Source organism: Culex pipiens, chromosome 2 (assembly GCF_016801865.2).
Source record: "Culex pipiens pallens isolate TS chromosome 2, TS_CPP_V2, whole genome shotgun sequence".
Taxonomy (NCBI): Eukaryota; Metazoa; Arthropoda; class Insecta; order Diptera; family Culicidae; genus Culex; species Culex pipiens.
In genome coordinates, this window is record NC_068938.1 from 46,415,531 (window position 1) to 46,436,859 (window position 21,329).

General features: G+C 34.8%; 1 protein-coding gene across 1 annotated transcript; it reads right to left on the minus strand.

Moving 5' to 3' along the window:
* Positions 1 to 69: 69 nt before the first annotated feature.
* Positions 70 to 13,878, minus strand: LOC120416769 (zinc finger protein 425-like). Its single transcript, XM_039578624.2, has 5 exons — positions 13,133 to 13,878; positions 7,822 to 7,934; positions 7,215 to 7,758; positions 6,927 to 7,152; positions 70 to 391 (listed from the first exon to the last, which is right to left on the minus strand). The coding sequence occupies exons 2-5, from the start codon at positions 7,921 to 7,923 to the stop codon at positions 112 to 114; spliced, it is 1,152 nt and encodes a 383-aa protein (XP_039434558.1). The 5' UTR covers positions 7,924 to 7,934; positions 13,133 to 13,878; the 3' UTR covers positions 70 to 111.
* Between the last annotated feature and the right edge of the window lie 7,451 nt (positions 13,879 to 21,329).

Here is a 21,329-nt window from a genome sequence, read left to right on the forward strand (position 1 = left end):
TTTAAATCTTTAAAAATTGTAGTTTTACTCGCGCATGTTTAGGATGCTCATCAAAATAATGTCAATCAATTAAAAAATAACTCATAAAAATATATTTTACAAATCATCTCGTCAGCAAACGTCCGCCAAACTGGGCAGTTCGTTGGTGTCGATCCGTTGCAGGACCACCTGGGCCGAGTATTGCGGGTGTTTCATCTGAATGTGTTTGGTGAGCAGCGTCCGATGGCTGTATCCGCAGCTACACTCCAGGCACACGTACGGACGATTTTTCTCGTGGTTCCGCACGTGGATCTCTAGGGCCGTTTTCCGGGCGAACGTCTGCGGACACTGGGGACAGCGGAACTTTTGGCTGTTGGGCGAGTGGGTCTGCATGTGGCGCTCGAGGCCGTGACTAGAGGGAAAGGGAAAGGAGACAGAAATATCACACCAGGTTTAGTAAGATTTACAGAAAATGTATTTTCTGTTTTTGATCAGTAATAAATGTATTTTCCCTAAAATAGCACGCAGCTAGCATAAACTTAGAAACATGTACCCTCCCTGTAAAGCAGGGGTGCTCAAAGTTTTTGAAGGCCGGGCCAAATTTGAAGCTCAAATGAGCTTGCGGGCCAAATTTACAAAAAAAGGTTGTTAAAAAAAATAAATTACGTAATTTTTATGTAAATGATCGGACATTTTTGTTATTTAAAAAAAATTCTTTTCAAAATAATAGAAACCACAAAATAACGAGTTTCTATCGGTATTGTTGTTTCTGGTATTTGAAAAAAAAAGTTCTTAGCTGAATGTACTTGTGCTTTCAAAAAAAAGTAATGTTTTGTTTTTATATTTCGAAAATTGTGGTGACATTACATGTTGAACAATTCTTCTATAAGTTAAGTGTGGCTAATGAAAAATCGTTGAGATCCAGAATTTCAACATTTCAATGACAAAAAAAAATTGGAAAATGTTAGTTAACCTGCAATCATTATTTTCAAAAAAAGCAAAACAACCTTTAATTATTTCATCGAAAATTCACTAAAATTCAAATTATTTTTAATAAACCCAAACATGCTCAAATGATTTTAAATGCAAAGGAATGCATATTTAATTAATTTCAGCTGAATGCTCTTAAATTTCATTGTTTTAAGTTTTTTGAAAATATATTTTTGGTCCTGGTTTTTCGAGTAATTTTTTTAATAATGGTGGAGGGGTGGGCTGATCGACGAAAGCCTTGTAAAATATTTGCTGCAAACTTGATCCTCCGATTTCCACATTTTGTCTGCCTGAATCAGTTGATAGTCAATCAGATTCGTTATCTAACTGTAATGAGTTCGAATCCCTAATGAAGTGCAATGTAAGTTAGAGGGTGACTTGCAAATTAATAAAGAAAACTTTTATTTTTGCAACTATTACAAAATTCTACCTAAGTCAAACTTGAACGTCTTTTTGATATTTCTAAAAATGTTTGATGAAAGTTTTGACGACATTTACTAGTTTCACTCACATTGAAACGTGTGAAATTGTTTTAATTATAAAATATTTTGAACATATTATTTGTATCCTAAAGTGGGGATCAAAATATTGATAAACCATAAGTTTTTTTTATTAACAAAAAAATAAAAAAGATAAGCATATAAAAGCTTAAAATAAACCATAATTTTGAAAAAGTATAAAATCACTTTACAAGTGGTCAACGGGCCATTTTACATGATCATTCAAAATGGGTCCGCGGGCCACAAAATATCACTTCGCGGGCCACGTTTGGCCCGCGGGCCATACTTTGGGCACCCCTGCTGTAAAGGCTTATGAATTGATCTCAGTTGAAAGCAGGGCTGCGGAGTCGGGTCATATTTCAAACGACTCCGACTCCGACTCCGACTCCGGCTTTCTCAGATTAGCCGACTCCGACTCCGACTCCGGCTCCGGCTTCCAACAAATGGTTGGCTCCGACTCCGACTCCGACTCCGGCCTACCAACTCTAGCCGACTCCGACTCCGACTCCGACTCCAGCTTTCAACAAATTGTTGGCTCCGACTCCGACTCCACATATTTTTAAATGTTTTAAAAGTTAGTTAACTATTATTAGTTAATTATTTTTAAAACATTGATAAATAGGATTAGTTGAACACTCTCTAAGCGTCATGTTTTTATCAAGAAAAATAAGTCATGTAAAAGTAAAGTAAAGTAAATAAACGGAAAAAAAGTTTCTAGGTTACAAGTTTTATACGTTATGGAAGCAGAAATCAAAAAATATCTTCAGTTTTAGAGGCATTTTGAGAAGAACAGTTTTGTAAGTAAATTTGGATTTATTTGCTTAACCTCAAATTTGAAAATATTTTTTTCAAAGCTAATAAATTTAAATATTAAATTGTTATTTTTGAAAGTATAACTAAAAGAAACCTGGCCCTAATTATCTATTGAACATTAAAATTCAATTTGCTCACTTTCAGGCTGACATTTGTAAGAAGCACAGTGACAAGCACCTTGTTTTTAAAATGACAATTTTAAACGAAACATTTTTTTTTTTTGTTTTTTTTAAGACGTACATGGACATCACGCCATGGCTGAAGGAGATTATTATTGCAAATCAATGTATCTAAACAATTTCTTCGTGGAAAGGACGCTTAAGATGTCCTTTTCAAATATCTGTGACTAGGAAAATATTTTACTCTGGAAATTTTTAATTTATTTTAATTTTAAAATTTTATGTACTTTAAAAAGGAGGCGCACGATACTTCGTGAATCTTCACCTAAAACGAAGCTTTATGAATGATCTTGCGCCTCCATCAAAATATATGAAAAAACTTAAAATATAATAAAAAACAAATATCCACAAGTAAAATATTTTCTAGGTGACAAATATTTAATTTTTTAAGGTACAATGTTATGCAATGATTATCACCTTGCGTCATATTGGCGTGGGACATACAGTATGAGAAAATTCGTACCAGTTGATAATATTTTGATTTTGTTTTTTGTATAATATTTGAAAAATTAATTAAAATCCTGCATTTTGTTCTATAAATTTTTTTATTAGTTCATTTTTGTACTGAATTCTTGAGATTTGTTCAACGATAATTTGCAACGATATCAAAATAGTTTAACTAAAATAAACATCAAAATTAACAATCAATGATTAATTCAAAATTAGTTTCAACTTCTTTTGATATTTTTTGTTAGTTTCAATTATTTTAAATGCAGCATATTGATTTTCTTGTACTTAGTGATAAACAAAATGCGCATGTTGAGTTTCAAGTAAGAGATTGTTATTATCGTTGATTATTTGTTACAAAAGTTAAACTGTCAGTGACTCTTTTTCGATTTGCAAAAACAGTGATTACTATTTTTTAATCTTTTTATGTATCTCGTACCAACACATATGCTATCGGGGTAAAAGATGACTGTGTGTGTACTTTTTTTTCAGAAATAACTGGATGAAATTTGGTCAAATTTGAAATGAAAGGGCACATAAATATAGGCAAAAGGAAGCATTCAAAAATCAATTAGATATGTCTGACTACATAACCAATATATATTTTTTTTATTATTTTTTAAATTATGATACTACACACTTGGGTAAGAGGTTATCATTTAGTGATTATAGTGTAATAACACAATTAGAGCTTTTCAATCACAATAAAAAGCTTCAAAAACACAATGGCATCTGATAAATCAATTAAAAATATAAGATGTTTTGTAAATTAAGCTGTTCTATAGGAAATACTGAACAATTAAAAAAACATATTTTTTGTTGAATTTAAGATAACTCCGGCTCCGACTCCGACTCCGGGTTATCAGAAATCCTCGGCTCCGACTCCGACTCCGACTCCAGCTCTTAAAATTTAGCCGACTCCGGCTCCGACTCCGACTCCAGCTGTTAGAGTTTTGACGACTCCGACTCCGACTCCGACTCCAGATCCCCAAAAAGACCCGACTCCACCGACTCCGGCTCCGACTCCGACTCCGGCTCCACAGCCCTGGTTGAAAGGTTCTTCAAATCTCTGAATTGCAAATGTAACATCCTGTAGCAGAACTGTTAAATTCTAATAAACACCAATTGAATTGAATCAATAATAAATTATCATACATCTCCACTTAAGTTTAGTTATATAAATGGCAACAGCGATTGAACCTTTTTAAAATCTAGATTTTTGGTCGAATTAACAAAATAAAATAAAAAATAAAAAAAAGTTCCCATACATTTTCCCTCGATCCTTCATTCGTGGAAGTAACGCCGATGACAAATTTTGAAACATTTTGCAGTTCTCCCTGGGATAAGCTTTTTTTGCAATTTTTTTTTTTTTCATCTGCATGAAACTTTTTGTGTAAATCTACAGTTTTTAAAAGGACCAATAAGCTATTCTCTTTCATATGTTTATAGGACCTTATAAAAAAAAAATCTAGAAATCTTGTTTGACCAAAGAACAAATTTTGCATCACGAGTTTGTCCATACAAGTCTCCATACAATTTTGACAGCAGTTCATTAGGGTGTAATATAGTTATATAAAAAATAAAGTTATCCAAAATTAATGGGCACAGCTATTTTTCAATTCCTTTTAGGGTCATAAATAACTTTCCCAAGTTAGTGAACGATTGGTTTAGTCCTCACTTTGCGCAAAGCGATTAAGTTTTTGGTGCAAAGTGATTATATTTAGATATGTTTTAGATCACAAAAAAAATTGCATCTTTTGAGCAATTGGTCAAAATTAATTTGACATTGACGCCAATTTTTTCCAAAAAATCATATTTTTAGAAAAATCATGGAGAAAATCAAAAAACTTTTTTGATTTTATTTTTAGATGTAAAATCAAGTTTGGAATCATAAAATATGTGTTTTAAAAAGATCAAAACATCTCATACAAAATTAATTTTGAGACATTTAAGTTTGGACCAACAGCCTTTGAAAGAAAAGCAAACAGTAAAAATAACCAAACTTTTCGGCACCCTTAGCAAACGTCAAATCAATACAAATTGCAGCCGGATCTTTTTCCGGATCCGGTTGCAATTTTGTATGGCTTGACGTTTGCGGAGGGTTCCAAAAAAAATAAACAAATCACTTCTTGCATCAGCCAGTACATCATTTTATCATTATTTTAATGACGATAACTCAGCAAATATGCGTTTTCGAAAAAAATCATTTTTTTCGAAAACAAAATATTTTTAAAATTATCAAATCAATCCTAATATAAAAAAAACACTTATTTGTTACTATACTATTTCGAAAAAAATAATGTTGGCCATCTTATGCATTTTTTTGTCATTTAAAACTCTAAATATGATCTATTATTACATAATATCTATAATTTGTTTTATATCAATGTCGTTTGTCTAAAAAATTAAATTATTGTGAAGGCAGACAAAAATCAAAATACGAGTTTAACCTGTCAAAGCCTGTTGCGCCACAGGCTGATGTACACGCTTACGACAAACCACTCAATTTTTTTACGGCGCAACAGATTTTTTCGCGCAACAGAAGAGATGCGCACTTCGGTTTGGTGGTGCGCGGATAATAATTTTAATATGAAAATAAGTATTTTTTTGCAAACAAGCTTCAATACGTTGAATAATTAAACAAAAAAAGAGTTCAGTATTCAGGTGTCTTCTTAAGTCGTCAACAATCTACAGAATTTCTAAATCTAAAGAAGGTATTAGACTATAACAAACAAACAAACTTTTTGGCTGTTTGCCTACATTTGTTTGCAGAAACGTCATCCTGCATAAATTTTGGCATTGTTTGCGAGTTTACCGCAACAAGTTTGCGAGTTTGACAATCTGCCAAACACGTAAAAGTGCGAGATTGTTTGTTTGTATGTCGTAGTCTAAACGTCCTTAATTCGAGTGAGTCGTTACTAGTCATCAATGCCCTCAATCTTGTATGCAAATAACATTTTTATTTTAACAGTCGTTTAGGCGGAAAATTGGAGATTGCTTTCAGCCAAAATACATAAACTTTTCTCGCTATGCTCGTAATTTTCTGCTTAATTGACTCAACATACGAAAAACGAAACTATTGGCACTACGCCCCCCGGGGCATGGCCTTCCTCTAACGTGGGATTTCTGCTCCAGCGCCTCTGACGAGACAGGAGAAACCGGGACCGACGTTTTACTTCACCATCCGATAGAAGCTCAGTGGATAAGGCGGGAATCGAACCCGCGTCTCATAGCATCATCGGGATCGGCAGCCGAAGCCGCTACCCCTGCGCCACGAGACCCACCATAATTTAATGTAACTCAACATAATTTAATGTAATTTCAGTGGGTTGAAAATACCACAGTAACAACTTCATATGCATTGATACATCTTTTTTTTGATAAAAAAAAATGTCTGCCAGATCCACTGCCTTAATAACATGATTGGTTAATTGTGGATGATGCTCAATTTTCATTCAATTAAAAAAAAAGTCAGGAACAGAGTTCAACCCCGAATTATTTTTTGGGTTTTACACAAAGAATTTACAGAAAATTTAGTAACATTCATACTAAAATAAGAATCTTATGTGTTACAGCATCCTCTATATTCACATTTAAAGTTTGTAGTAATTACATAAATCTCATCGTGACCGACAGTGCGTCTCCACTGTATAATTACTGTCAAGTAGAGACAGCATCTTGCCATAGTCACACGATCCATGTAATTAGTCTCAACCGGCCATGCCCATGAATCTTTGTGTTTACAGCTCAGTAAAACAGCGAGCTTTTCTTGTTGAAGAACATTGAAGCTGTCTACATCTTCTAAGGCTAATAGATTAGTCTGCTTTTTATTCAGTACGTCACATTGCCTCGTCAAACGGTGCTTCTAGAATGCAGTTAAAAACATTTTATTGATTTGCTGTGCCGACTGCTGAAGTTAATATTCCGCGGAGACGCACGGTGTTCAATGAATATTTGATGCGAATCGTGACTCTCCTGAACCTGTCTCATAAATCATTCCACCTGATAAAATACTCACGCCGTGCCAAACCGTCTGTCACACTCGCTGCATTTGTGTTCTCGCTGGTGATGCGCGGTAAACTTGTGCTGATAGAGGGCCAGGCTGGACACGAGCACCTTGTCGCACTGATCGCACAGAAAGCTGCTGCCATCGCCGTGCTTGTAGCCGATGTGTCGCTTCAATTTGTGCTTGCAGTGAAACTCCGCCCGGCAGCCCTCCCGCGGGCACTTGAACGGTTTGATACCTGAGCAGAAAACGAGAAACAATGAAACAATTGGACATTACAGGCAGCATCTAGCTTCGTACCTTTGTGCATATTCATGTGACCCGGGATCAGCGTTTTGTGGACAGCCTTGCCGCATGTTTCGCACTCCACCAGCGCCGCAATGTACTCGTTCCGGTAGCATCGCTTGGGCTTCTTCTTCACCGGTTCCTCCACTTCCTCTTCCTTCTTTTTTTGTTGCTGCTGCGGCGCAATCGTTTCGGCTATTACTTCGTATGCCACCTCCGGACATTCCACAGGTTGTTGCTCTTCGACGACGGTACCCTCAAACAGCGGAATGTCCAGGTTATTATTCCCATCCCCGACGTCATCCAGCAGGTCGTCAAAGTTGATATCGCTCAGCAGCAGGGCCTCCTGGATTATTTCCTCCTGCGAAGTGCTCGTAATGGTGTCCACCAGCAGGTCCAGCACTTCAACTTCCGCTTGTTGGTGCCGGCTCTGTTCGATTTCTTTGCGCAGCATCTCCTGGATGGAGTGGCAGTTTTCCTTAAACTCGGAAAAGTCTTTGATTTTGTAGTAGCAATCGTCGCAAATCTCCACCGGAAGTAGATCTTTTTCAGGGTTCACCTGTTTCAAGTAAAAATAAAATCATGAATTGAAACATAAAGTTTGAATACGACATAATCGTACCTTTATCTGGACGCAATCTTCCACCATCGTGAGGATGGTTTCGTCCGTCATGGACTGGTTGAGACGGCTGGCTTCCATGCAGAGACGGCAGATCGGTTCCATTGTGTGGAGATCTAATGAAGATAAATCGATGGAAAAATTTATTGCATATGAAAAATAATAAAAAATGTATGAAAGATCTCATTACAGGTCTGCAAGCCATTGAATTGGAGAAGAGTTTTTAAATAAAACTGATCCTTTCGTTGTTCCGTCACGCAATGAAATTGCTGGTTAAAAATCAAATTTCAACCTATTCGTTCAGTTCAAGGAGCAAAAGATTCGTTTTTCAATTTGTTTAAAAAAAAAGTTTAAACAAATCTAACCGGCAAATCTTTTGCAATAGTTGTGATGTGCCTTTAAAAAGTCCAGTTTTACGATGTTGTCCCGCCAAGCAACATTTTCATTTCAGGGGAAGCACAGTTACAATATTGTTCATTCTACATGACTTGTCTATGTAGGAAAATCAATTATCTTTCCAAGTATGTAAAAATATTGGGGAGTTTCTTCTTTTATTTACAGCCAAAACGTTGAAAAAATGGGATTTTTTAAAAGGAGCCGAAGAATCAGTCAACATAATTTTTGTATATATTATGAAATTTTATGTAAAATATTACGCATAGACATGTAGCTAAACCTATTTTTTTTTCATTGCCGTGTTTTGGGTATTGACTAAAATGGGTTCGCATAAATCAAAATTTAAGGTCAAAAGTAAGAAAATAAAAATACTAGGTAAAAAAATCCATGATTCAATTGTCCCAAGATTTTTAGAAACCTTCGTATAATCAAAACACAACGTTTTTAATTAAATTTTTTTTTTAGAGGTTTTGAGTGCATTTTTAATACTTTTCAAAATCACTTTTCCAAATCCACTGCGGAAAATAAGTCAGAAAATTATTGAAGGTGCATTTTCCTTGGTTATAATCATTTATAGCATTATTGAAACAGTCTTAATATTTCTGGAGTTTTTTTTTTTTTTTTGAAAAGGTCCAATAAACCAAATTTTCAGTTTTTGCTTTTTGGGTGTTTTTGAAACCGCCTTGAGTCAGGGGTATTAAAAAACACCCAAAAAGCAAAAACTGAAAATTTGGTTTAATTGACCTTTTCAAAAAAAATAACTCCAGATTTGTAATTTTAAGAAATTTCAATGTTGTGTACCACAAAGAGTATTTTTTCGCAAAAAAATATATGTTTCATCAAGACTTTTTTTTTTAACTGGTGTAAAAATTGAGATGTACCGTCAGTGGGGGTGACTATGGGTCAACAAACGATACACCTCTAGTAATTTCTTAATAACAAAAACAATTAAAATAACATCGAAAAAATTTTATCGTAGAATTGTTCTTAGATAGTTTACTAAAATTTTCCCAAAATATGGTGTAATTAGATGGACTCTACCTTAAATGGCAATCGTTTGAAATTTGACCCAATCTCACCCCTTAGACGGGGTGACATTGGGTCAAATGAAACTAAAATGATATTCAAATGCAAAGATATGGTAAAAACAAGTCATCCAACAGTGTTTCTTGTTCGAGGGAATCGTATTGACATGCTAAAATGTTTGAAGTAGAGATTTTCAAACATTTGGGGACTTTTCGATCAATTCCAACAAAAAAATTAAAAAGTTGATTTTTCGAGAGGTCATTTTTGGCCAAAAACGTACCTCAGCTTTAGACAGCTGAGCAGTTCTCTCAGATTTCGGTCATTCGATTTTTTTTTGTATTTTTTAATCCGGCTGAAACTTTTTTGGTGCCCAAAGAAGCCATTTTGCATCATTAGTTTGTCCATATAATTTTCCATACAAATTTGGCAGCTGTCCATACAAAAATGATGTATGAAAATTCAAAAATCTGTATCTTTTGAAGGAATTTTTTGATCGATTTGGTGTCTTCGGCAAAGTTGTAGGTATGGATACGGACTACACTGGAAAAAAATGATACACGTTAAAAAAAATTTGGTGATTTTTTATTTAACTTTTTATCACTAAAACTTGATTTGCAAAAAAACACTATTTTTGATTTTTTTTATTTTTTGATATGTTTTAGAGGACATAAAATGCCAACTTTTCAGAAATTTCCAGGTTGTGCAAAAAATCTTTGAGCGAGTTATGAATTTTTGAATCAATACTGATTTTTTCAAAAAATCGAAATATTGGTCGCAATAATTTTTCAACTTCATTTTTCGATGTAAAATCAAATTTGCAATCAAAAAGTACTTTAGTGAAATTTTGATAAACTGCACCGTTTTCAAGTTAAATCCATATTTAGGTGACTTTTTTGAAAATAGTCGCAGTTTTTCATTTTTTAAAATTAGTGCACATGTTTGCCCACCTTTAAAAAAAATATTTTTGAAAAGCTGAGAAAATTCTCTATATTTTGCTTTTTTGAACTTTGTTGATACGACCCTTAGTTGCTGAGATATTGCAATGCAAAGGTTTAAAAACAGGAAAATTGATGTTTTCTAAGTCTCACCCAAACAACCCACAATTTTTTAATGTCGATATCTCAGCAACTAATGGTCCGATTTTCAATGTTAAAATATGAAACATTCGTGAAATTTTCCAATCTTTTCGAAAAAAATATTTTCAGAATTTTCAAGTCTAGACTAACATTTAAAAAGGGCCAAACATTCAATATTACGCCCTTTTAAATTGTTAGTCTTGGTTTAAAAATTCTGAAAATATTTTTTTCGAAAAGATTGGAAAATTTCACGAATGTTTCATATTTTAACATTGAAAATCGGACCATTAGTTGCTGAGATATCGACATTAAAAAATTGTGGGTTGTTTGGGTAAGACTTAGAAAACATCAATTTTCCTGTTTTTAAACCTTTGCATTGCAATATCTCAGCAACTAAGGGTCGTATCAACAAAGTTCAAAAAAGCAAAATATAGAGAATTTTCTCAGCTTGCACTAATTTTAAAAAATGAAAAAATGCGACTATTTTCAAAAAAGTCACCTAAATATGGATTTAACTTGAAAACGGTGCAGTTTATCAAAATTTCACTAAAGTACTTTTTGATTGCAAATTTGATTTTGCATCGAAAAATGAAGTTGAAAAATTTTTGAGACCGATATTTCGATTTTTTGAAAAAATCAGTACTGATTCAAAAATTCATAACTCGTTCAAAGATTTTTTGCACAACCTGGAAATTTCTGAAAAGTTGGCATTTTATGTCCTCTAAAACATATCAAAAAATGAAAAAAATCAAAAATAGTTTTTTTTTGCAAATCAAGTTTTAGTGATAAAAAGTTAATTAAAAAATCACCAAAATTTTTTTTACCGTGTATCAATTTTTTCCAGTGTTGTCCGTATCCATACCTACAATTTTGCCGAAGACACCAAATCGATCAAAAAATTCCTTCAAAAGATAGAGATTTTTGAATTTTCACATATCATTTTTGTATGGACAGCTGCCAAATTTGTATGGAAAATTATATGGACAAACAAATGTTGCAAAATGGCTTCTTTGGGCATACCGAAGGCACCAAAAAAGTTTCAGCCGGATTAAAAAATACAAAAATTAAAATTGAAGAAAAAAGACCGATTTCGTAGAGAATTGCTCAGCTGCTAAAATGACAGGATTTGTTTTAGGGACGAGATTTTTTCAGCAAAGTCATCTTAACATTCCCACGCCCAAGGCTCCAAAAAAGTTGGAACGGTAACTTCAACTCGCTGGTTCTCGGGCATAACTCAACCAATCAAGATGATTCTTCTTTCCAGTGATTTGTTAGGATGTCTAGATGATTCTAGAACTTTGCAGAACTTAATTTGATCAAATCTGTAATTTATGCGAACAAAAAAATCGTTCCAACTTTTTTTTTTCGCGTGTAAAAAAAAATTCGCCAAAAATTCCGCGGAGGCAGTCGTTTTAAAAAAGGTGGAACGATGTTTTCGGTCGCAGAAATTACAGATTTGTTCAAATCAAGTTCTGCAAAATTTTAGGATCATCTAGACATTCTTACAAATCACTTGAAACAAGAATCGTCCCGATTGGTTGAGTAATGCCCGAGAACCAGCGAGTTGAAGTTACCGTTCCACCTTTTTTGGGAGGCTTGGGCGTCCGTGTAAGTTGGACATGCGTTGGGCGTTTCAGTGTTAAGATGTCCCTTGCACAACCCTTTAACAGAAATTAGTTTCATTGAGAAGTACCTGAGAAATGGTAAAATCCGTAAAAAAATACTTTGACCCAATCTCACCCCCACTGACGGTAATATAAAAGTTGTTTAATTTTTATCAATTTTTTTTCATTTGTTTGCCTCCGGATTTAACATATTTTTTTAAAATTATTGTGTCAATTCAAGTTAATGAGGCATTTTGGTGCTAAATAAAGTGTCAACGTTAATTATTAGAAAACTAATAATAATAAGCTTTTTTCCAAACAAATCGTTAAAAATTGTTTACACGTAGCTTTAAAGTCAAGACAAGTTTGCCTATCGGCCTTAAGGTTTTTCTTAGCATGCACTTTTTACACATGGGACGGACTAAACAGCAAAAAAAGATGGTGGAATTGCATGCAAAAGTCATTCAATTTTACATTGTCCATATGCTCACCAAAAAAAATCAAAATTTATTAGGTTGTTGCAAATATTTTCAACAACGTTTGAACATGTTTTTTAAAGTAAATTATCACAACTATTTTTTAAACTGTTTGTACCTAAGCATTGACCGATTTGAGTTTTTTAAAGTACGTTTATTTTAATTTTTATTTATTATAGCTAAATGATCAATGAACTCCGACAACAAACCAGGTTCGTCGCTTGCCAGAATTCTCTTTTTGCGGCATTGAAATCTTTCCATGTTGATTACAGCAGGCGAGACGTTCGACACTCAGCATCGGTCATTATTCTTACTTCATTCTCTGAATGATAAAGACTTTTTTTAAATGCGTGCATTTTCCAATTTAAAATATGCATGAGGTGTGTGCTGGACCTTTGTCACGCTGTGATTGATCAACAATTTAAAACAATAACACATAAATGTTACTTCTCTTAGCACAAGCACGATTTATTTTAAAACTATTGCTCTTTATGTTTTTATTTGGCAGAAAAGAAATGATGTACTAAAAAATCTTCAGAAAAAATATAATTTTTAAAAGCAATTTTGAATTGTTCAAACTATTTCGCTCCTACCGAGATAAAACCACTAACGAATCTGCAATGCGATCAATAGTCACTGCAACCCACACTCGTGATTTCCTTTCGAGATCACGCGCGAAAAAAAGTTTCCACTGCAAAGTGATACAATTCCATCCGCGCCTGGTGACACAACTTACCTACGCGCGGAAAAACTCCTCCGACCAACTGCTATTCTGCCGATTCTGATGCCAATCGCCTTCTAATTGCACACTCTCACTGCACTCTATCGATCTTGGAACTGTAACTGACTCTTTAACTGCTGCTGCTGCCGGGGGTGGCTTTGCGTCTATCTCTAGAAAGATCTGACTAACTGGCTCGGCTGGCGGTTAATCCAACTTCTTCGCTCGGACTGGTTATACAGCCAGCACAGGTGACTCAGTGGGCTGCTGCTATAGAATGTGTTGGACAATTTCACGTTTTTCACGACCACCGGAGATAGGGTTGACCGCGCGGGGTCGAGCCCGATATTACCGTAATTATCGTTAAGAGGCGCCTGGGAAGATTGCTGGAGTTGACACCAGGTTGAGTTCAAGTTTGTAACTTAAACCTGAGAGGAAAAATTCCACTGCAGTTTTGTTCAGTGGTAGACGACTCTGTTATCAAGTTGATTTGTCCACAGACGTTTTCTTGTAATGTTTGTTTGCAAATTATTCAGAAATGTAATTATCTAACGTGACTTATTTACATAATTAACATATCACTCTTTTTTCTACGGTTGAAATCCTTCACACCGATTTGCCTTCTCATTTGCCACTGTTACAGTTTCGTAGAACAGGTTTACACCATCAACTGCAATTTTCGTAAAACATTTTTTCCGTTAAAGATTTTCACTAAAATTTCATCTTTTTTCCAGAATCCATGTTCACTTACTTTTTTTATATTAACTGAACTTAACATCCACAAAACTTCAAATGGTTCAAAAGCTCGTTTCACACAAATTTTATATTTTACTAAATTTCACCACAATATAAAAAAAAATGCAACCAATCCCCTTATCGGCGCGCGGACGAGAATTACAAGTGTTCACGCAACGAGACGCTTCCTTTAACTGACGGACGCGGCCATCGGTGTCCGCGCTGCAGGGCTTTCTGGTCCCGCGTTCCAATGCTTTGATATGCAAGCACGCTGCATTTCATTGCAGCAGCAACAGCCTGCAAGTCGTGCAATCAGTGCACAGCAAAAAGAAATCTAAAAATTTTGCTAACTTTTTCAACTTGTTTATTTAATGAATTTCATTTGAATGTAATTTTGTCGTTTGTCAACTTTTCACAGCGTTACTACAAATAGTTTTGTGATAAAAGTATGAAAATTAAAGTAAACCAGACCTAATATTTTGTTAAAGTGCAGTGTGTCAGTTTTTTTCCTCCTTCGCGTATACATGGTCTGGCCAGACCGGTTGGAAGGGGTTGGTTGGTGGTTGCGTTCATTCATCAATTGCCCATCGATAGCGGTGGCCAATCAAATATGAAAAAAGAATTGCGCCGAAAGGCTTAATAGGGCCAGGCATAATGTGCTGATATCAAAGGAGGGTGTGCACGAGGTTCATGGGAGGAGTGGGTAAGATAAAATGTTGTAATTTCATTGATTTTGAGTATAACTTTCAATGAAGACAAACATAAGCAAAATAAAATAAAACATAATTAAGGAGGCAATGGTAAGGCTGGTACAACATGTATTAAAAGTTTTATCCCCCGGCTCTGGTCGAGGGAGAATTTATCGAAATTAACGGAAATTCACGCGAACTGCTCATTATTTCAATTTAAAATTTGACCTCATCATCATATTCCTCAGAATATTTTACGTAGGTTTTCTAATTTTGGTAAGGGTTTTCCTTTTTATTCACAAAATATTGAATTTTGAAGTCGAAAGTTTGCTAATTACCTAAAAATGACCAAAATGTTCAAAAGGTAAAATTCACTTTTTTGTTTTTTTTAACAGAAACGTGAGTAAATCGGAATAAAATTATTAACAGAAAAGCATGCATCGTGAAACCATTTGTTTTATCTTTTTATTTAGGATTAGAGGGTGACGATTCTCGAGATTTTCAATTTCCCGGGAATCGAGAGTTGAGTTTTGCCATTTCCCGGGAATTCCCGGGACCCGGGAATTTTTTTAACTAGCCAATAGTGTCAATAACTTAAAAAGAAAAAGAAAAAACGTTTCTTTTTAATGAATCCAGATACAATTAATTCATACTAATCCAATGAAACGTAAATTTAAGTAACCTCATTATTTTGAGGAACTATTTCTACATTTTGATTTTTCCCTCAATCTACAAATACAAAATCGTTTCTTGAGCCTTTTTGGGACTCGAATTGCAGTTTAAAATGTTTACGAATCTTCATTCGCACTGATTGATTTTTTAAAAGTTGCTCTAACTTTTTTTGAACTTGTTATTAGATTTTTTGAAAGTAAAAAAAACTAATATATAATTTTCTATTTATGCAATATGGCATTCTGCAAAATGATAAATAACGACTCAAAACAAAAACTTTAAGTTGATTTTTTCCTTCTAAAGGTCAACTGTCAATGTTCACAATTAGCGTACTTAGTGTCCGCTTACAAAGAATGCCTGATTTTTATTCCCAAAATATAATTTAATATGCAAAACACAATATGACTTATTGGCATCGAAAAAGGTAATCACCTCGATAAAGCGAAACCGACATACTCAGAATTAAAAAAAATAGACTATGATTTTTGCTATGCTCGAGAGAGAATATGGAAACTTATCTTATCCTAAAAGAACACCCAGTTAGCAAAATCTAAACGCAGAAATATGTATCCTCCCTGCAAAGGCTTATGAATTGATCTCAGTTGAAAGGTTCTCCAAATCTCTGAATTGCAAATGTAACATCCTGGAACAGAACTGTTAAATTCTAATAAAAACACAATTGAATTGAATTGAATCTTGAAAAGGCTTTTCCCTCTTAGAAATAATAAACATTTCATTTATGGTGTGTAACTGCTAATTATGCTTCAAGGTTAATTTTGGGTTCCACATTTTTTGGTTACACTCATTTACAGTTATTGGAATTTTTGAAAAGTTAAAATTCACACTTCTAGAATAAGTAGATAAGAAAAGCATTGATCAATTCAAACTTGAAAATCGAACATTGAACATCCAATGTTCTAAACAATTTCGAATTTTTCAAATGTTTTTTTCTGACTAGTTTATTAATTTTGGAACGACATTTTTAAGTATAAAATTTCCCGGGAGTCTCGACCAAATTTCCCGGGAATCGAGAGGTCAAAAAATGGCCGATTTCCCGGGAAATTTTTCCCGGGAATTCCCGCTCGTCACCCTCTATTTAGGATTTAAGATTGAATTTTGAAGATGAGTCGACATTTATTGTCGCTTAATTTGTTTGAGAAGAAAGAGAAGGCATTTTCTGATCGATTTGGTGTCTTAGGCAAAGAAGCAGGTTATTACTAGCACTTTTCAGAAAAAAATATTAGACTTGATTTTTTTTAATTCATTGTAAGGAGTTAAAAAATTTCAATAATTTCTTTTCATAGAAAATCGAAAACCAAAAAGTGCTAAGATATCGCCAGTTGAAAAAAGAGGCTAATAGGTGACACTGAGAAAATCACACTTTTCAAAATATTAAAACTTTCAATTAAGTCAATAAAGGAAAATTGTTGGAAATTCCCTAATAATTTAAAATTATGTTTGAAAACTTTGCAAAACTATTTTTTTCGCTTGCTGCTAAAATCATCGTGCTTTTTTTTAATTATTTATTATATTTTTATTCTTTTATTTTAATACAAGTAAATCGACAAAAAAAAAGTTAGAGGTTGGTATGGGTACACACTTCAACTTTTTTAAATCTGTTTTCAGGGCATTAAAATACACATTTTCATCTATTAACAAAACAAATTTAAAGCCATTTGGTTGTATCATTGCCGACGAAAGATTGGCTGCGCTAGGGTCTGATTAGATTAGATTAGAAAAAAGAAAAAAATATTTTTTGTGTTTTTCATATAAAAAATCATCAGTTTATGACTTTTGTATTTTTTGAAAAAGTAAAATTTCAAAATCGGGCTGATTAAGTGAAATAAAAAAAACAGGATTTTCCGGTGTACAGTACATTTGGAACAGTTTACATCGCCCAATACAGAGCAGATTCGTTGATTCGAATTTCGCTACTTCGAATGTCCGCTTATTCGAATGCTCGCCAATTCGAACGTATTCGAATTAAAAAGCACTCAACCGTCAAAACCAGTTGTCGAACTGATGTTAACGCTTCAACCCCATTGTTCGACAATTTCAGAACACGTGATTTGAAGTTTTTGGCAGCTGTCAGTCGCTACAATTAGCGAATTTGGATTCGCTTATTCGAATGCAGTTTCATTCGACTTAGCACATCCGTTCTGTATTTAAAAAATCATAGAAAATCGATAATTGAACATAATGACTCGCTTTTACCTTCACTTGAATGCTTTTCCTGTGATTTTTCGATTGATGTGTCGATAAACTACACATTTTATTGTTTAATGTAACAAAACTGAAGAAAAACGTTGACCATGAAATCCACAAATTCGGAACTTTTTTTTCTTAGCGATGTAAACAAACTTGGGTGCTCACCAGAACCGTATATTTTCAACAAAATAATGACTACAAACGCTGAAATCAATAAATAGTAATGTCCACTATGGTTTTGTGAATAGATTGATTTTTTGTGAAATATTCAGTAAAACGAGATGTTTCGTAATCGTGGGAAGCACAAGAACACAAGAAGCGCAAGAGAGAGAATGACCTAAACAAGGCCCTAAAAATAGTAGGATCAAATGAAAAATTCATTTTGCGTCCTTTTGACAAATTACCACAGAAGTTTGTGTTCCGAATATGTGGGATGACTGTACTATTTTTTGCTGCACAGTCCTGATAATAAACAAAAACTTTGCTCAAGACACCAAATCGATAAGAAAATTTCTTTGCAAGATACAGAATTTCTAATAAAAGTAAAAAAGTAAATCTTTCCCTGTTCCTGAGGGGAACACCCTTGAAGAGTATCGGGGCCGGCATTTACAAAGCGGATTCAGTGGCAATTTCATTCTCAACTTAATGTTAACATGTTAAGGTTAATGTTAACATTCCATAGGTCGCCTTCCTATGGTGTCGTGATAAGGTCCAGTTTGTGACGATACACTACCTTCCCTTTACTAAGCAATCGATTCCAGAAGGGAAAGGATCACCAGTTGTGTTGGTCCGAGCCGGGAATTGAACCCCGATCTACCGCTTACGAGGCGGAAGCGTTCCCACTGGGCTACGTGACTCGGTCATTTTCTAATAAAAGATGATAAAAATGGCTTCTTTTTGTATGAAAAAAGTTTCATGGCAATAAAAAATTACAAAGCCTAAAATCTTGAAAAAAAAATAGAAATTCTAGAGAGCTACTCAATATATGAAGCAATTTGAGGGATTTTTTTCTTTTTGGTTAATGTTTTAGTTGATGCTCTTTTTTTGATATAAAATTTTAAAGACAGCAAAATTATGTTTTAATTTTTAAATAAATTCACCCAGTCGGCCTGGGTTCGATCCCAGAAGGTCCTGGTGGCATTTTTCGAGATGAGATTTGTCTGATCACGCCTTCCGTCAGACGGAAGTAAATGTTGGCCCCGGTATAACCTACAGGTTAGGTCGTTACACAGTAAAAAAAAAAATTAAATTTGGAAGCTGTAATTTTGGAAGGTTGAATAATACCTCTTTTATGATGTAATTTAGACTGAAAAAGTGTCATTTCACCAGAAAAGTGTTAAAATTACACATTTCCAGAGGTAAAATTACACTTTTTTTCAGACATAAAAGATGTACCCCTTCCCAGATGTAATATTACCATGATTTTTTTTCTGTGTAGCTCAATCCAGGTGTAGGAGTCGTCTTCCTGGGTCCTGTCTCGGTGGAGTCGCTTGTAGGCAGTTGGACTCACAGTACAAAGATTTTTGGTATGTTTTGTCCAAATTATGCAAAAAAACCCCTATGCAACAGAAAAAAAAATCATGGTAATATTACGTCTGGAAAGGAGTACATCTTTTATGTCAGAAAAAAATGTGTAATTTTACCTCTGAAAATGTGTAATTTCACCACTATGCTGGTGTAATGTCGCATTTTCAGTCTAAATTGAGGTAAAATTACATCATCAAAGAAGTAATATTCAACCTCCTAAAATTACACCTTCCAAATTTACACTTTTTTTGCTGTGAAATTAATGCAATTTAAACCTTTTGGAAAAATTATTCCCATTTTTCAAGTGCCCACCTTTTCCCTCGAGCTAAAGAAGCATGCTCGGATGCAGGCTTGTAACTTTCTCCAGCGGATGCCTCCGTGCTTATTTAATTCTTGAGCCTTCTTTTTTTCGCTGCTGACCAGTTTTGCAAATTCGAGTCTTGCTCAAGTCGTCACCGCTCTCCTCGCCTCCGTGCGTGCGAGCCCCTCGCAGTTAAACCGGCCCAGTAACTGAAGCGGGTTATCGTGGTTTGCTGGTAAAGGTATTTTCTTCTTTTTTTTAACGTCGGTCTGGCCAGGTCGAGGAAATCTGATAGTAAAACTACCTTCTTGTCGTCTCCACGTGGTGAAAAGCCACACAAACATATACACGAGCGCACTTGGTAGATAGTCGTGCGATCGAACATATGAGACGAGTTTACTTACTATAGCTACTTGGAGTTTTAAAAGAGTGATTCTGTTAAATGTTAGAAAATAACAAAATTGGGGATATTTTAATTTATTTATTAATTTTTCTTACTCTTAGTGACACCTTTATTTACAAGCAATAATTGTTCCAAAATGGATTATGATGTAACACACAGCTGAAAGGATCTCCAAAATTCTGTTATGTACCTCAAAAGCACTTATTGTATCTTGATTATTCACCAATAAAACCGAATTGAATTGAAATAATTTATTTATTTTTCAAATATGATAAAAGTTAAAAATTGTCCCAATTATGTATAAATAAAATGTATCTACATTTATCCAACGAAATTTGCCGAGTTGGATAAATACGAAGAGTGCTGAAAAAATCGAGTTTTGCAACGGGCGATTAGTTGCTCTTGCGTACAACCAAGGAGTTTCATGCGACATGTACGAGGAAATTAAACCACCCTAACACACCGAGATACGACCCCGGCCAGGGAGCTGCGCTGCAATTATCCCCGTTTTATGCGTAATAAGAAGTGCCATGCTTCCTTGAAGGGCCCTGTTCCGTCTCGCCAGGGCATGACTGACTTGCGGAGCGTGTAAGTGGCCTGCAGTTTGTATCTCACAAGCCCCCCATAGATATACATTACCCGTGGGAAATAAGTGCCCACGAGACGCTGTACGACGATGGCCCACAAATTGCACACCCGGCTGATATAATTTGGTTAAGTTGTATTATTGTTTAACCGACACAATTTATTGGGACAAATTGTGTGGCGCAAAGGACTGGCGATCAATCTGCTTCGACGACTCTCTCGGTTGCAAATTGCAGGTACCTTGCACAAAAATACCTGTTCGAGGAAAAACGAGTTCTTGGCAGTTATTACCTTGTCTGTGGAGCATGTTTTAGCTTTTATTTTCATTTGAATTTTCCTTTCTAATACCGGTTCGTCTCGCAGCGAAGATGTCATCCCCGGCCGATGACTGTCTTTGGAGGATTTTTCAATTTCCATCAATACAATGTAAAGGTAGCTCAGTGGAAATCATGATGATTTTTGGTTTTAAAATAAATAAGGGTTTAAACTAATAAGAGATACCAAATTGTATGAGCAATCAATAAAAAATACAGCTTGGTTCAGCCGATTCAGTAATGCAGTTCACCTACGCAGCAACCTGACCTGCTAAACCATGCAATTTCATTTTTCTTCTCAAATTCAAGCTTGATGGATGCCACTGCTTCGACAGATCCATGAACCTCGCACAACAGGGAAGATAGCGTCGCGTCGCGAAAGTTATCCAAAATCAAAAACCTGTTCTGGACTTGCATGCCCATTTTTCGGTTTTTCGCTTTACGTTGTCCTTGTGCAGTGTACCGTTTTTTCAACAATATTGTAAATCATGTTTGGATGCAGTTGAATATACAGTTAAACCTCGCATATGCAACTCATATGGGGGTTTCTTATGCGAAGCACGCATATGCGAGGTACAGAGCTTATGGGATTTTGGCTATATGGGAGACATGGCCTATATTTTTGTAAAAAATCATCTTAACTATACAAATTTATAGTGTTTTGGAATCGTTATGAAGTCAGCTATACAGCTACACCAAATTTAAAAGGTTTACGATATTCTAGGTCATCCGAAACTTCCCCAAGTTAAGGCCTATGTGTTCACCGCCGTACAAGTATGAG

Bases quoted from the DNA above. Each gene is read 5' to 3' on its own strand.
- LOC120416769 (XM_039578624.2), bottom strand. From the start codon at position 7,923: ATGGAACCGATCTGCCGTCTCTGCATGGAAGCCAGCCGTCTCAACCAG. The intron at 7,759-7,821 runs GTACGATTATGT...TACTTGAAACAG, and splicing joins AAGATTGCGTCCAGATAAAG to GTGAACCCTGAAAAAGATCT. The intron at 7,153-7,214 runs GTACGAAGCTAG...TTTTCTGCTCAG, and splicing joins TCACATGAATATGCACAAAG to GTATCAAACCGTTCAAGTGC.